Source organism: Malaclemys terrapin, chromosome 2 (genome assembly GCF_027887155.1).
Source record: "Malaclemys terrapin pileata isolate rMalTer1 chromosome 2, rMalTer1.hap1, whole genome shotgun sequence".
NCBI classification, from domain to species: Eukaryota; Metazoa; Chordata; order Testudines; family Emydidae; genus Malaclemys; species Malaclemys terrapin.
This window is the reverse complement of record NC_071506.1, coordinates 26,445,195-26,463,454: the sequence shown is the minus strand read 5'-3', so window position 1 is coordinate 26,463,454 and position 18,260 is coordinate 26,445,195. Positions and strand designations below refer to the sequence as shown.

The 18,260-nt window shown below is 40.4% G+C and overlaps 1 protein-coding gene across 1 annotated transcript in view; it reads right to left on the bottom strand.

Annotated features, from left to right (window-relative positions):
* The window catches only part of EIF3H (eukaryotic translation initiation factor 3 subunit H), a 142,467-nt gene that overhangs the window by 108,049 nt on the left and 16,158 nt on the right, over positions 1–18,260 (bottom strand). Inside the window, exon 2 of the mRNA XM_054019857.1 lies at positions 6,560–6,716. Within this exon, the coding sequence (XP_053875832.1) occupies positions 6,560–6,716 (157 nt within the window). The remainder of the gene's footprint in view (positions 1–6,559; positions 6,717–18,260) is intronic.

Genomic DNA, 18,260 nt, shown 5'->3' with positions numbered 1-18,260 from the left:
TGGGAATCGTCCCAGACCTGCAACACTATGCGGTCCCACCAGTCTGTGCTTGTTTCCCTTGCCCAGAATCGGCGTTCCATGGATAGAATCTGCCCCATTAACAACATGATCTCCAAAGCACCGGGGCCTGTGGTTTCACTGAATTCTGTGTCCGTGTCCATGTCCTCATCATGCTTGTCGCTGCGCTGCCGCCGCCGCTGCCTCCTCGCCTCGTTTTTCTGGTCCTGGCTGAGCATAAACTCCACAAGAACGCGCGAGGTGTTTGCAATATTCATGAGTGCTGTCTTGACCTCAGCGGGCTCCATGCTTGCCGTGGTATGGAGTCTGCAGTGTTCACCCACCCAGGAAAAAAGGCGCGAAAATGGTTGTCTGCCGTCCGTTGCTTTCATGCAGGGAGGGAGGGAGGGAGGGAGTGAGGCTGTACCCAGAACCACCTGCGACGATGTTTTTTGTCCCATCAGGCACTGGGATCTTAACCCACAATCCCAATGGGCGCAGGAGACTGCGGGAACTATGGGATAGCTATGGAATTGCTACCCACAGTGCAACGGTGCAGAAATCGACGCTAGCCCCGGTACTTGGACGCACACCACCGAATTACTGTGCTAGTGTGGCCGCACTCATTTCGACTTTATACAACCTGTTTCTCAAATCCGAATTATCTAAATTCGGATTAATCCCGTAGTGTAGACATACCCAAAGACTGTGAATGGCTATCCAACTACAGAAGCAGTTTCTCCTCCCTTGGTGTTCACACCTCAACTGCTAGCAGAGCACCTCACCTTCCCTGATTGAACTAACCTTGTTATCTCCATACTGATTTATACCTGCCTCTGGAAATTTCCATTACTTGCATCTGAAGAAGTGAGGTTCTTACCCACGAAAGCTTATGCTTCCAATACTTCTGTTAGTCTTAAAGGTGCCACAGGACCATCTGTTGCTTTTTACAGATTCAGACTAACACGGCTACCCCTCTGATACTAATTTTCTTTTACATCTTTTAGGAAACAAAATATTCAAATATTTCCTTGCACTCTTAACACAACAATGAGAAAGTATATTTGCAAAATGGCTATTAACTCAATTGAGACCCTAAATTAAGCTTTACAAAAAAACTGGTTTAAAACACCCCATTTGAATAGAAATATTTTCAAGATTAAAAAAAATTCCAGTTAAACTTTAATCTTGAATGTTTTCTGCAGCATTATAAATGTGAACAGCACTGTTCTAGTACAACAGAACTAGAAAAGGGACTGATTATAAATTAAAGTAACACTAGCTGCTCCAGTTTTATTACTTTTTATATTTCATTCTGCTTAAGCAAACAGAAAAATGCACAAGGCAATTACATGTTTTATTAATTTTTTATTAATACAAGATGTTATTGGCAACCAAGGAAGCAAGTTTTATATAAAATGACCTCAACATCTTTCAACATTTCTGTATTTCAAACCTACCTATTCAGAAACTGACAAGAGTCTAACTTAGACTCCTGGCTCAAGACCGCTCTCAATCAATTCCTTGCCCATAGGATTTTGCACACAGAGAAGTATTCTTTGCATTATTTTAGAATGGGATCCCTAGGTCCTAACTCCACCAGTCTCCTATTTCAGCCTCAAATCTGTGCAATTTTAGATATCAGGGGAGTTCTGGCTCTTTAAAAGGTAGGCTTGCACCACTTTCTCCTGTAGATCAAGCAATGCTTCCTCTACTTGTATTTCACCTTCCTCTATGTAAACTTCATCCTCCAGATGTAATGATCCCATGTACCCAACATCATAAGTTGCAATCAGTTTGGAAAAATGTTTGTTTTTTACATGGTACTCCATGACCAATGGCGAATGAATGAAGAGCTTTTCCCTCTTTCACTGATGGCCCTGATAAACCTGAAAACTACAGTCAAAGAACTCCACCAGCTCATGGTCATAATAAGAACACAAGAATGGACATACTGGTCCATCTAGCCCAGTACCTTGTCTTCTGACAGTGGCCAATGCCAGGTGTTTCAGAGGAAATAAACAGAACAGGTAATCATCATATGATTCATCCCCCGTTGCCCCTTCCCTGCTTCTGGCAAACAGAGGCTAGGGACATCATCCCTGCCCATCCTAGCTAATAGCCATTGATGGACCGGTCCTCCATGAACGGATCTAGTGCTTTTTTGAACCCTGTTATAGTCTTGGCCTTCACAACATCCTCTGGCAAAGAGTTCCACAGGTTGACTGAGTTGTGTGAAGAAATACTTCCTTTTATTTGTTTTAAACCTGCTGCCTATTAATTTCATTTGGTGATCCCTAGTTCTTGCATTATGAGGAATAAATACTTCCTTATTTACTTTCTCCACACCAGTCATGATTTTATAGATCTCTATCAGATCCCCCCTTTAGTCATCTCTTTTGCAAGCTGAAAAGCCCAAGTCTTATTAATCTCATTATATGAAAGCTATTCCACAACCCTAATCATTTTTGTTGCCTTTTTCTGAAACTTTTCCAATTCCAATATATCTTTTTGAGATGAGGCAATCAGACCTGCATCCAGTATTCAAGATGTTGGCATAACATGGATTTATACAAAGGCAATCTGATATTTTCTGTCTTCTTTTCTGCCCTTTTCCTAATGATTCCCAAAACTGTTAGCTTTTTTGACTGCCACTGCACATTGAGTGGATGTTTTCAGAGAACTATCCACAATGACTCCAAGATCTCTTTCTTCATTGGTAATAGCTAATTTAGACCCCATCATTTTATATGTATAGTTGGGATTATGTTTTCCAGTGTGCATTACTCTGCATTTCTCAACACTGAATTTCATCTGCCATTTTGTTGTCCGGTCACCCAAGTTTGTGAAACCCCTTTGTAACTCTTCACAGTCTGCTTTTGATTTAACTATCTTGAGTAGTTTTGTGTCATCTGAAAATTTTGCCATATCATTATTTACCCTTTTTTCCAGATCATTTATGAATACGCTGAATAGTACTGGTCCAAATACAGACCCCTGGAGGATACCACTATTTACCTCTCTCCATTCTGAAAACTGACCATTTATTCATGTCCTTTGTTTCCTATCTTTTAACCAGTTACTGATCCATCAGAGGACCTCCCCTCTTATCACATGACAGCTTACTTTGCTTAAGAGCCTTTGGTGAGGGACCTTGTCAAAGGCTTTGTCAGGGTTCCTTCCCCACTCTGAACTCTAGGGTACAGATGTGGGGACTCGCATAAAAGCCGCCTAAGCTTATTTACCAGCTTAGGTTAACTGTAAGCTGCCATCACCAAGGGTCCGGCGGTAAGCAATCAATCTTCTGGGATCGATTTATCACGTCTTGTCTAGATAAATCGATCCCAGAAGTGCTCACCGTCGACACCGGTACTCCTGCTCGGCGAGAGGAGTACGCGGAGTCGGCGGGGGAGCCTGCCTGCCGTGTGTGGACCCGCAGTAAGTTCAAACTAAGATAGTTCGACTTCAGCTATGTGAATAATGTAGCTGAAGTTGCATATCTTAGTTTGAAATGGGGGGTTAGTGTGGACCAGCCCCAAGCGTGTTCCAAATCTTAGGGAAGAGCCACTTGGAACTCTGCCTTTCCCCAAATATTTCCCAAGTCTCTAACCCGCCCTTTCCTGGGCAGATTTGAGACTAATTCCTCTTCAACCCCCAAGTCCTTACACCCCTTTTCCTGGATGAAAGGAAAGGCTTGAGAGTATACCCTCACCAATTAGTCCTGGTGAACACAGATCCAAAACCCTTGGATCTTACAACAATGAAAAATCAATCAAGTTCTTAAAAGAAGAATTTTAATTAAAGCAAAGGTAAAAATCATCTCTGTAAAATCAGGATGGAAAATAACTTTACAGGGTAATCAGATTCAAAGAGCCCAGAGGAACCCCCTCTAGCCTTAGGTTCAAGGTTACAGCAAACAGAGGTAAACTCTCTAGCAAAGGAACATTTACAAGTTGAGAAAACAAAGATAAAACTAACACGCCTTGCCTGGCTGTTACTTACAAGTTTGAAATATGAGAGACTTGTGCAGAAAGATTTGGAGAACATGGATTGATGTCCGGTCCCTCAGTCTCAAGAGCGAACCCCACCCCCCCCCCCCACCCCCCAAAAAAAGAGCACAAACAAATGCCTTCCCCCTACCAAGATTTGAAAGTATCTTGTCCCCTTATTGGTCCTGTGGGTCAGGTGTCAGCCAGGTTACCGGAACTTCTTAACCCTTTACAGGTAAAAGGATTTTGGTGTCTCTAGCCAGGAGGGATTTTATAGTATTGTACACAGGAAGGTTGTTGCCCTTCCCTTTATAGTTATGACAGGCTTTCTGAAAATCTAAGTAAACTATAGCCACTGGACCATCCTTGTTGACCCCCCTCTAAGAATTCTAATAGATTGGTGAAGCATGATTTCCCTTTACAAAAACCATGTTGACTCTTCCCCAACAAATTGTGTTCATGTGTGTGGCTGATAATTCTATTCTTTACTACAGTTTCAACCAATTTGCCTGGTAGTGAAGTTAGGCTTACTGGTCTGCAATTGCCATGATCCCTCTGAAGCCTTTTTTAAAAATTGGCATCACATTAGCTACGTGTGTAATGCATGGAGTACTAGCAGAGGGCCCATGCCTGGTTATACTGTGAAGTGATCGAGGAGGAATCCTGTCTCTGTGAACAGCCAACTCAGACTTCTCTCCACAGACTACAGCTTTCATACCTTCCTACAGGTCTATGGGGAAATCGTCATCTGACTGGCAACCTAGTGCCTCAGCCTATCCATCAACCAGAGATCTTATCCCTCCATGTAACCAAAGGGCAAGGTGCTGATAGAGTCCTCCAACCTGTGTGCATCTGAGAGCCAACTCAGAAACTGCTCCATGCTGGCTCTGCAACTTTCACCCTTCCAGCACTGTCCCCATCCCAAAAGAAAGAAAGGGAAGGGATGAAGACGCTCTGGGTGAGATGAAGAGAAAGAATGATATCCTTTTGTTTGCGAGAAGGAAGAAGTATTAAATGTCTTGTTTGGGGAAGGAAAGAAATGAAATGCTGGGGTCTGTTCTCCTTTCAGTTGGTCTCTTTTTTCCTGAATTTATGCAAATGTATGGAAGATATAGAAAATTAATGCAAGATTACATAAATTTTTAGTGTATTGTATTTTACATTGAGGCTGTTGGCAGGTATGCAAGTGAGACTTCTCTTCTGGGATACCTATGCCTGTACAGGAAAGGAGAGAAATCCTTTTGAGTGGCTGGCAACATGGGGAAGGAGAGGAGGAGGCAGTTTGGTGCTCTTGCTCCTGGTCACTCTCCTGTTCAGCATACCCCTATCAGAGGGGAAACAAATGGGCCAGACTTGTACCTTGGTTTTTTGGTGCCTTTTCACATTGGCAAGAGAAGGGTGCTCCGTGGGCAGCTGAAAAGACACTTGCACTAGGATGGCTACTTCTATAGCAGTTTTTCTGAATTCTTTTGCAATAATATACCCTTTTTTTTGCTCATAGAGCTCTCATGCAATGGTGAATTATCTGAGTCCACGGCAGATGGAACAACTGACTTTATCAAGCTCAAAAAACAAAACAAAACAAAAAAAAAAATCACACGGCCAGTTTCACTATCATATTTTACGGGTATAAACTACTTGGCAGGAGCACATCACTGAATTGTAAGCAGAGTAAATAACTACAGTCATTTTAAGATTGTTACAATTGCTTTCACAAATTGAGTTGTCAAAATTAGGTAGAACAAGCACCATTTCCACCACACTCACATTAAATGAATGTCTACTTTGAAGATATTGCTTTGTTAAAACTAATTCATATGTTAGGATGGCACAATCAGCTTAAAATTCATCACTGAAAGTGTTTCAATTAGTATAAGTAACAAGATACTATTATAAAGATTAAAAAACAAACTCGCTTTAGTTTTCTTTATCCATTTGACATTAATTTGTGTAGTCAGTGTAACTGTCTCCTGTAAATAGTAAGAAATTACTGATCAGCAGAGGAACATAGGTCAACACCTGAGCCTTTTTTTTTTTTTTTTTAATTCATTTTAAATTGTCAAGATTTCAAATTGACAATGTCCCTTAACCTATAAACCCTTGCACTTCAGACTTCCAATAAGTATTTAATAAGAGTTTCTCTATATTTACAGGCATAACTCTCCATGTGGATACTTATCCCAGAATTTTCCAGTGTAAGTATAGCAGTCTAATTATACTTGGGTAGTTATGCCTGTGTATTACCCATGTAGATAGCCCCTAAGTCAGATATACAGGATGGGAGTTTTACGTCTAAGTTCTGGAAATGCATAATAAGTTCTTATTTCAGTCAAAAAAAAAAAAAGAAAAAAAACCTTGTAACAAGTGAGAGTGAAGTTTCCAGCCATAAGTTGTCATTGTGTGTGTGTGTCTGTCTGTCTTTTATTTTGGTTAGGTGGGTGTTGTGTGTGAAAGGTTTTTTTGGAGGTGGGAGTTTGTTTGTTTTTTAAATAAATCAGTATACTTTGGCTTTTTTTGTGTGACAAAGAGACTGTAAATCCAATACCCTAGTTTAGACAAACTGCATGTCTTACCTTCATCAAAGTCTGCATCATCTTCTGTGTGCTGAGGGAATGGAAAGCAGTTGGTGATTTCAAGCCTGTCATCCACCACAAGTCCCAGCAGCACTCCCTGGACCACCTCATTCCCCTGTCCTTCTTCTTGGTAATGCTTAATAATCTTTAACACAACCTAAAAATCAAGAACAAAAAGCAGAATATGAAAGCCTCTTCTGTATTGTCTTTAAATTCGTATAACAAATTGTTTAAGTAAGTTATCCGAAATGCTAGCTGAAGACCAAATGAACTACAGACTTAAAATGCCAGCAGAAAGTCCTACACAAGAAGCTATACAAAAAAGTTGCATTGTATCTTTACCTAAGACATTTCACTGAATTTAATATAGGCCAGCAGACTGGATCTCATGGTAAATTAAAGGGGAAGTATTGAAGACCACTAAAGGGACATAGGAAAACAATTTTTTTTTAAAACAAAGATCAATTTGCTGCTCTCTTGTTGCAGTAACTATTAAATACCCTCTTGCAGGGGCTATAATCACCCCTCTTCCTCCTCCCCCCGCCCCCCCCCCTCCCCCTGGAAGCAGTGCAGGAGATGGGAAGTGCAACTGACTATCAAAAAGCAGTGAAAATGATTATGCACAAACCATTCAGAAGCACAGTTTTAAAAAGGCAGAAAAATATTTCTCAAATTTTCAGTGGTAGGGCTTTTAAGGATTACTTTTAACAGTATCAGTTACAAAACTGAAATGGAAATATGACATACTGAAGGTGTTCCTTAAAAACATTTTGTCTTAAGACCAACAACAGAGAAGCCAAGTGGCATAAACAAGGGAGAAAATACACTTAAAAGCAGCTATGAAAGTATGTAAACGACTTAGTAAAAAAGGATTGTCATTACAATTCTCACATCCCTCCCAACTCTGAATACTACAATAAAGTATCCCCATGTGATGAAGACTTGATATTGTAGATTATAATATTATGTTTTCAACTGCTGATTTGAGACTAGCTCAGAGACAAACTATGGGGTCAATTCATGCTGCTGATTACACTTTAAAAAGACAAAGTAAGTGTAGAGTAACAATAGCTACTGGCACAGATGCGTACATGTACAATGAGGATGATGCTAAGTCAAGCTCAAGTGGACTTTATTTCACTGAGGTCTAAAGTCTAATCCATCCAAGCAAAAGCAAGCTAGAAATGCTTGATGGCCCTGTTAACAAAGCACTATTGATCTTTGTGTCTGTAGGCAAACCAACTACCATAATGGATTTCTGCTCTACCATTGTGCGAGAACAGATTTTGCATAAATACTGCCCTTACAGATTCAATGAACATTCTACATGAACACAAGTCCACATTTACATGGCAGGAACATATATTTCATTGCACACTAAATAATGAAGCGAAAGGTTATGTTCGTGACAACCATTTTAAAATATCTGTAATGATTTACACTGCCTACAGCATGGTGGTAATGAAAAACACTCACAGCACAGGAAAACCGAATGCAAATACACAGTATATATTCCTTTCTTGAGGGGAAAAGGGGGAATCCTTAAAGTTTTATGGGAAGTTTTTTGTTCAGGGTAAGTGCGGAAATAAGAGCTGAAGTGAAAGAAGAAAAGGGGGAAACGCTTCTTCAAACAAATGTGCTGTAAATATTAAATAGGGTGAACCAAGCCACACAATGCAGCGTGGGAGACTGCATAGCTTACGGGATTAGTAACAGGATACAAAGCTTTTCATCTTCAGTGCTTCATTTCCATGTCTAGGTAGTCACTTTGGGCAAAGGTGCAGGTACATATTTAAATGCCAAAAATGAGGCTACTTTGAAAGCTTGAAAGAAAGAAAAAATTACCATATAATGAAGTGGAATTTAATATCTTTGCTGAAAGGTAACATCAAATGGTTTCAACTAACTTATGCCATTTGTTCTCTAGTCACAGCTATCAGGGTTTTAAACCAAATATGCTTTTTTGTTTTTCCATGAATTATCACTATTCCATGAGAAATGCTCCACTTCCATTAATTGTAAGGATGCTGCAATACTTCAGGATAGGCTTGCTGGAAGAGATCAAATTTCCAGTGGAGACCTATCTATCTTGTGATAGAACCTGTAAATAATAGGACTGAATTGGGCATAAGTATAAGATGCTATTTACTGCATGATTAAACATATGCAGAGTATTTTAAGTGTCATATTTCCAACATTTCTCTATTTTTGCTCTTCAATTTTTTATGTTCTCTTGCGCTCTGTTGGCCTTCCCACTAACCTTTGGTATGATTTTTCACTACAATATTTCACTGCAGCGTTTCTGATAAAGATGCCAACTGTTCACATTTTATCTTCTAGTAGCCTATATCATTCTATAAAAACACCATTACATTAAACAGAGCATCTGCTATAACAATGCAATCCCTGAATCTTCTGATTGAAATACAGAAATACAGAAAGTTAGAGACTACCAGAACTCCAAATGGTAACCATGTATCCTAATGCATCCTGAACTCACACATTAATGTGCTATTCTAGTAAGAGACCTGCATGAGGCAATGCTCTAAGCTCAACTCCATTAGCACATTCCAGGCAGCAACATGTTTTTCTGCCTTAGCTACTGACTAAGACACAAGGTGCTTGAGGTAATACGTTTTATTGGACTCTCTTCTGTTGGAGAGAGAGACATGCTTTCGAAAGCTCTGTGTAAACTCAAAAACCTCTCTCTCTCTCCCCCTCCCCAAATAGAAGTTGAGCCAATAAAAGATATCACCTCACCAACCCTGCCTCTAATATCCTGGGACCAAACTTGCTACAACATTGCATATTAGCTACTGATTGTCTGTTTTGAAATAAAGAGCATAAAATGTAACAAATAAAAAAATGTGCCCCATGAAAATGCAGACATCTCATTCTTGTTATGCTTTTGTTTTTATAAGACTCCAACAGTTTTAAGTAATGCCTAATGTATAATACTTGGTGAATAGTTGATGTTTAAAGAGGCACTGCAAGACATGTTGCTATCCAAACACTGCTACAAAACTGATAAGGAGACATCCTGACATCCAGTATTTTAATGCCTTCCTCCCTCCTCTCCCCCCCCCAAAAAACAAAAAACCTTTAAATGTAAAAGGTATACCCAAATTTATTTGATAATCATAGAAAGACTGAGGGTCAGCTTTGAACATTTAACTGGTTATTTCCTTCGTTTGCAAGCTATGTATTTGCAATTATGAGTGGCTTTCTTCAGTTCTCCTTAAACTCCTTCCCAAGTGACAAACTACAGTGAAAAAAGCCACTTTTGTATTAAAATAAGGGGGCAAAGGAGTTACACCAGTATAATTATCAGTTTAAATTCACACCTCAAGAGTATACTGATATGACTTTCCCATACAGACAAGTTTTCAGGTAATCAAGTCTCAGATAGGTGAAAAGCCAACTGCTATTATTAGAAATAAGTATGTATATCATTAACACCTGTTAGTACTATGTATACTGTCATTTGTGACCTAGCAGAAAAGTATGCCAGTAACTATTAAGGCTCTATCCACATCAGATTAATAGTAAAGGTTTTAAACAAAACGTTTAGACTTTAAATCTAGTCTCTTTTTTAAAGACTGGTTAATGGTAGGGCAGGCACTGGAAACTTTGTAATGTACTCGAGGCCTAAGGAAATTTTCTGAAATTCTCTCTGTTGCTAACATCAGATTAGCTCCACCAGCATTAGAAATGGCAAGAGGCCTCTTAGACATGCTGCCAGTAGTTAGTTGTGTTTTGTGTGCGTGCCCACACACCTTGTTACATAGCCCTACTCAAAGCTAATTTAATTGATGTTTCATACACCAGCTGCTCATCTGCACAAGTGCTCCCAACATTGCTAATACTTAGCACTACACTTTACACATAGACCTAGGCCTCCGGAGATGCTGCTTGTGGAATACTTTCTCAAGTTTTATAACATTTTAATATCCTAGTTTATTTCATGGCTGTCAAATAGCAAGAAGCTATAGATGTAATAAGCCTTCAGATGGCACCTAAGTGCAAGCTGCCAAGTTCTAGCCCATCAACAGCCTAGATGGCCATGAACCAGAGTATTGCATGACAGTTGGGAGGAAGCAGGAGGCAGATGCCATCTTGGGTGAAGTGCGGGGAGGGGGAGGTTTTGTGGAAGGAAGGAGGACTGTCTTGCTCTGGGTGCAGGCGTCCAGGTAACAGGACTGTGACAGACACTGCTAGACTAGGGCTAGTGGTGAGCACACGTCTCCCAAGGGAAGGTGGAGGCCGAGTAGCTGAGACGCAACAATCCCACCAGGCTGCAGGTCCAGACTGAGCAGCCACTGGGCAGCTACCTCACCAGGCTAGAGCATCTCAGCTGTGTGCGCACCACTGGTGGGATTAGAGACCTCAGGTGGGGTTAAGATTTTTGGTACCTCCGCTAGTAGGGACAGGGATTGTGCCATTGTTTCACTGTAGTTGTTAAATTCCCCGAAGCTCCCCCATTCAACCCGTTGGTCTTTCCCCGTCCCCTTGCCTAATATTCTTTCATATAAATGAATAAGGTCCTCTGTGCATAATTGGGTTTTGTGTCAGGAGTTCCTGGGCCCCCATAAGCAAAGGAGGCAAATGCCCAACCCAGAGAGGAACAGGTGCAGGCTCACTACCTGAGGATATCAAGCAGCACTTGTGTCCAGCTCAGAGGGGTTTGACCACATTTTAATATCCTATTTTAATGTGTTGCTCTCAAATATCAAGCAGGTAAACTAAACCTATCTAGGCTTGTGTGCTGAATTTTAGTAGTTAGAGCAGATCCTTCCTGTAGAGGAGGCATAGCTGAGTGGTGGTTGCCACCTCAGCTGGATACAAGAACCAGGACTTCCTTGGCCAATGCAGGACTCTCTCTCTCACTTCTGTTTGTTTATTTTTTTATTTGCTTTTTTAAAAAAATTGTCCTGGAGAAGAATGAACAGAAAAAGAAAGTCATGCTTTTGGCCATGTGAGAAAGTGCATGATTATAGTGATGGCCTATTAATAAGGCTAAGATTTTGTCACAGATATTTTTAGTAAAGTCACAGGCAACAAAGAAAAATTCACGGAAGCCATGACTTGTCCATGACGTTTACTAAAAATATCTGGGACAAAATAGGAATCTACGGATGCCCACAACGCCTGAAGGTGGGCAGCTGTGCAGGGGCTGTGGGCTACCCCTGATGTCTGCAGCTCCAGGGGTCCCCCACTGCCCAGGGGGCTGGGAGCTGTGGGCTACCCCCACCACCCACAGCTCCAGTGGCCTGTGATGACTGGGAGCTCGGGGGGTTCCCTGCTATGGCCGGGAGCTCGGGGGTTCCCCCACCGGCCAGGAGCTCTGTGGACACCCCCCGGGAGCCTGGTGTCCCCTGGGAGCTCGGGGGTTCCCCCGCTGCCCCCCACGAGCTGTGTGGTATCCCGGCGGCCAGGAGCTATGGGGGCCACAAGGTGCAGCAGGGGTACCCCGCAGCTCCCGGCCCTGCGGACAGTGGGGTACCCTGTAGCTCCCCACCACTGAAGTCACGCAGGTCACTGGAGGTCACAGATTCCATGACTTCTGCGAACTTTGTGACTAAATCGTAGCCTTACCTATGAATCATGCCAATATTGATCAGCATGATAGTCTCATTGTTTCCTTGTACTCCCCATCTATATTCATCTATTGTCTCTTTGTCTTTGATTGTAAGCAATTAGGGGTAGGGACCGGTTTTTTGTTCTTCACTGGTACAGAACCAAGCACCATGGGGTCTGGGTTTCTACAGTAGAGCTCCTAGGTGCTATGATTGTAATAATCTCTTCATCTGATATAAGGTTCTGGTACTGCTGCTGGATCCTGGATACAAACAGGTCCACTGACTGGCTGGAAACCTAAGGCCAGACTCTACACTTGAAGAACTTAGGGTGGAAATTCCACTCCTGGGTCCATTCTTTTCCTGCTTAACCAGATGTCATGTTTATTTCCTCTTTATGGGTCATGGTAGGGAGTACAGACTATTTTCTCTTTGATCAGGAACAGTCAAGATTAGAAGCACATAGCATGGTTCTGATACCTGCTACCTCTTTTAGTGATAAAAAACACTGCCAATGTGTTGTAATGCATCACCGGCACATCAGGACTGGAGTTACAGTTCTTAGGACATCTTTGACTGCTCTGAGCTTTGGCCAATTGATATTATGTGGGAGGGCTCTTCTTCCATTAACTTTGGATGTCAGCTTCCCTGAATGAGCATCCCTGCTTTTGGAGCTGGCATAGGATTTCTCCTCTAACCCTCTCCAATTCTGACATACTCTGGCCCTCTGAGTATCCCTTTACAAGGGGGCAAAGAGAAGACACATGTGGAACCTCACTCAACAGTATGTCGGGGCAATAGACCATCATTCTGATCAGAGACAGAGCCCTGATAGATGTGACTGGAGAACAAATGGCCTCATGTCTTCAGGCCACCAGCTTCTGAATCCTGTCCTTTAAAAGAAATAAACTTCCCAGAAGCAGTATATATTGCATGGAATCATTTGGCTTCTGGTAGTGCTGACACATTCATGTTATTCCAGAATAGAACTTGGGTCCTGCAACAGCTGCTCTGGGGGCCTTTTCCAGGAAAGGTGCTAGGATGAGCAGGTCATTTTAGAATGGCTATGGATCTTGACTCCTTTTTCTAATCAACGAAAAACATATTAAACTAATACTTTGAAGACACCCTTACAGAGGCAGGTGGACCAAAGGTGCAGCATGAAGAACACCTGATGATACAAAAATTAAAAAATCCTTTTGGCAATTGCTTTTCTGGGTTTAATTCAGGGTCTCCGTCCTGAACTATGGCTTCTGAAGGAATCTGTTCAAGAACTTCAAGTTGAGCACTCCTTTTTTGGGACACTTGGTACCAGGACAAGGTACTAAGTCTTGTTCTCTGGGAGATCCATTATCCAAAATTGAAGAAAATAATACACTGCAGTCTTTATACTCGGTGTTTCAATTGGTTGGAGGAATAATCTTGGTTTTGGTGTTGCATTTTATTTTAATGGTGTAACCCTGGCTGCCTAAATTGGGAGGAGGGTGTTTTTTTTCAAATATAGTATTGATCTAATGCTTTGATAATTCCTGCCACTTGCTCCCCAATTGGCCCAACCTGGACTCTCTTTCTTGAAGGATGCAGTTTTCCTGTAGTATCTCCTCCATACCTCATGCCAGTTTGTATATGGAATCAGCCAGTTGGATCACTCTCTTGCAATTCACGGATGGATCAAAAGAGTGCCAAGACCTATAATAGCGTCTGTTTTGGACTACAAGGCTCTCAGATTTTTATTTTATTTTTATTTAAAGGAGGTTTCCATGGCAGTTCTGTCTACAGTCACTAAAGAACCTGCCCCCGGGATATTCAGTAGTAAACAGTCCTTATTTTCCCTGGGGATTGGCCTTCCATGGCATTAGGCAGAGCTGGTGTTGTGAGAGTTACATAACTCATTGCTTATACTGAGCATCTCAAGGTTTGTTTGTTTGTTTTTTTTTGGGGGGGGGTGTTAGTTCATTTGTTTTTTCTTTTTTTGGAGGGGGAGAGAAGGACAATCTGCCATGACTGATCAAGAGATGTTTTTCACCGAAGGCTCCCAGTCCAGAGGACTTCTGAATTTTAATGGCACAGTGGGCAAAAGGGAGTCCGACCACACACACACGGCTATAGCCAAGACATGGAAGCATTAGATGCATGAAAGGCTGCTAAGGTGGCTTTGCTTTTATTATTTTTTATTTATTATTTATTATTATTTATTTTAAATAAAGACTTGCAATTTCTTTAACCAAACATGAGGATTGTGTGAACTTTTGGGGAGTATAAATCAGAACATTTACTTCGGAATGGATTCAAGTCAACTTCTCTCCAATGTTTCTTTTCTCAGGGCCTTATCTGGAAGGATACACACAGTCTGCATAATACTCCTGAGGATGGTTTAAAAACATTATTAAAAAGCCTAAGTGAGGTGGTTGTTCTGTGGGCTCTGGCCCCCAGGCCAAAGAAATCTGGCCTTTCTCCCAGGAAAATAAATATGAGGACCCCTCTGAACTTTGAGACCTTTTCTCTTCCTTTTAGAGCATTTATCCTTGCAAAGTTTATGTTATGGTCAAGTGAAAGAGGAAGACAAGAAGGAAGAGGATCCCTGTGCCTCTTGTTCCTTGTTTTACTGGGAAAACAGAGCCTTAAAAATGTCCCCTGTTGAGGAGTGATTTCTGTGGTCAAAATCTTGAGTGTCCTTCCCATAAATCTTTTACCTTTCCTTCTCAATTTCAAAGTTTCGTAGGGGGGAGTGATCAACCTCTCAGGTCTCAAAGTGTACCCTGTTTTATGGAGTTTTTCCTCCTTATCTGTAGGCCAGAGCCAGAGTGGCCTCCATCCTGCGACAACAGGATAGCATTGAAAAGGGAACTGCATCTGCTGCTGTATATAGAAATAAGTGGAATCCTAGTAAAGCTCACTTTTGAGACAATCTCTAAGTGAGCTCCTTGATTTTTATAGATGCTCCCTACTTGAGGGAGGGACAGAGGAAGCCTTCATATGGTGAATCCATGTTGTCTCACAGTGACCGTGGTGCCTGGAGGGGCTACACTGAGAATGCTTACTCAGGGCAAACTGCAAGGAATAGGACAGACAATCCCCAAAACTGGTGATTTATTCTATATTTAGATTCACCAAGCCAACAACAAAACAATTACCGCACTGGTTACCAAGAAGCCAAAATACAGTTCCCTTTAAGCAATCCAGCCCTTGGGCTCCCACTCAGAAAGCCAAGTTTAATACAGTGAGTAGTTACTAAAAAACCTTATTCATATAAAGTACTACCAATCCCAAGAGATCAGACACATCGCCTACCAGGCCAACGAATATTTCAGATCTCACCCATATATACGCTTACAGGCAATCCTTATTAACTAAATCTGAGATTTAGGTTTGGTCACTCTAAGCCTGCAGTAACTGAAAGGTCTGGTATCTGTCTCCAAGGTCCTGCAAACAAGAGTCAGACCCATTGTAACGGATCTGTGGACTTATCCTGTGAAGAATCCAATCTGTGTGCAACTTCAAACATCTGCAGAGCCTACTGATAAGGATACTTATATGATGCAGAATACCTGTCCACTATGAGATGAGATAACTGATTTCATATAGACATATCTAGATGTCAACATATATCCACAACTCTCCCAAACACACAGCTTCCTACTTGTCCTATTATCAAAACAGATTAAAAATTTCAGCCATTCAAGTTACAAATCTTGAGCAACAGTAAATCTTGAAAGTTATTTTTACATTGTGAGTAATAAATATTATTTAGCACATTGAAACTCAATTTCATATTTTAGTTTTAGAATCTATTCTAGGGCTGGCAAATGATTAAAAAAATAATCTCAATTAATCATGAGATTAAAAACAGTCATGATCACAGTTTTAATTACACTATTCAACAATAACAGAATACCAATTTAAATTTATTATATTTTTGGATTTTTTTTACATTTTCAAATATATTGATTTCAGTTACAACACGGAAAATACAGTGCTCATTTTATATTATTTTTTATTACAAATATTTGCACAAGTACTACAGTGCAATCTCTATTGTGAAAGTGCAATTTACAAATGTAGAATTTATTTTTAACATAACTGCACTCAAAAACCTAACAATGTAAAACTTTAGAGCCTACAAGTCAAAGCATGAAGGGGCATATGAAAGTTTAGCATACCTGGCATCTAAATATCTTGCAACGCTAGCTATGACAGTGCCATGAGAACGCTTGTTCTCACTTTCAGATGACATTGTAAATAAGAAGTGGGCAGCATTATCTCCCGTAAATATACACAAACTTTTTTATCTTAGTGATCAGTTGAACAAGAAGTAGGACTGAGTGGACTTGTATGAGGAACTGAAAAATACTATTTCTTTTATCTTTTTTACAGTGCAAATATTTGTAATAAAAATTATTAAGTGAGCACTGTTTACTTTGTATTAAAAATATATATATAGAGAGAGAGAGATATACCTATCACATAGAACTGGAAGGGACCCTGAAAAGTCATTGAGTCCAAACCCCTGCCTTCACTAGCAGAACCAAGTATAGATTTTGCCCCAGATCCCTAAGTAGCCCCCTCAAGGATTGAACTCACAACCCTGGGTTTAGCAGGCCAATGCTCAAACCACTGAGCTATCCCTCCCCCCCGTGTTGTAACTGAAATCAACCAATGTAGAAAAACATCCAAAAATATTTATAATAAATTTAAATTGGTATTCTATTAACAGTGCAATAAAAATTGTGACTTTTTTAATAGTTAATTTTTTTTTTGCATTAATTGCATGATTAACTGTGATTAATTGACAGCCCTAATCTACTCCTTTTAAAAATGACCTCCAGAGAAAAAAGTTGTCATTTTAACTGTTTTGATATATAAAAGGGGCCTGATTTTTTTTTAAAATGGTACTTGGGATTTGGTTTGGGTTTTATCTTTCAAATAGCAAAACCATATTGTCTTCCATGTTTTTGTTAGAGGAACACTGACTTGGATTCGGAGCCCTGAGTTATTGGTTGAAGGAGCCACAGATGCTAATCTTTCATAGAGTGTGCTTTTCCTCATGTCGGTCCAGAGTTTGAGTTAGTGCCTTCCAGGTATCATGAAACCCAAAGTCATCTACTTATTTATTTTCATTTATTTTTTTTTCTGTAAGTGAACAGCTCAGTGATGCAGAGGAAAGGAACTGAATGTGAATTGCTGTGCATTGGATAACGATAAGGTCATCAAATGATGGAGAGAAGTGAAGGGTATTGAAATCAAGCATAAAAACCAAATTAAGTAAGACATATGCTAATCACCACCACGACTGCTTTGTTTGGACGTTGCATCTCTTTTAATCTTCATCTATCCTTTTAGATAGAGAGTCTATCTGAAGAGTGAGCTCTCTCTTCTGCGTAGAAAGAAGGTACTGTAGTACATTTTGGGTGCCACCTCAGTACAAACAATAATACACCATCATTATGTTTGTATATTTTAAATTATCCGCTATATATCAATATATTTCTTTGCAATAGAAAGTATCATAGTATAAATTTCACAGAACATGGCTTCACATTCATTACCATGGAAACCATCAAGACCACAGGCACTGCAGAATGACTGCCTTGTTGGTATGTTTCTATAATACAGCCCCAGGATTCCACTTGTTTCAGCAGCAGGGTATTAGATATCATTACCATACTGTCAGGAAGCAATGATGGGGTTGTAACAAGTGTAAGGCCCTACAGTCGTCCTAGTTACAATGGAGACAGAGCATTACTGACAGAGCATTACCAAGTATTTTTCGGTAGATTATTTTTGCTACTTTCACAAATAGGTTAGAAAATCTGAATCTTTTGAAAACATTTAATATTTTTAAATAAGTATTTTTATGACATGTTTTTAGAACAAAAGTCAATACATTACCATTGTTTTGGGAGCGAGAGCTGATGAACATGCTCGCCTACTGCACAACGTATCTGCATTTTAGGGAGATTAGACACAAGCTATAGTTTCAACTTAATATTTTCCAGTTGGTACAAAAGAGTCTTATGCTTTTAGCTGTCAGCTGTATGCTGAAATGTGTTCTGCTATATTAGTGAACTACCAGCGTTCAAATATTTGCAGTACTTACTGAGCTAGTAGTGCCATCTGTGAATAAA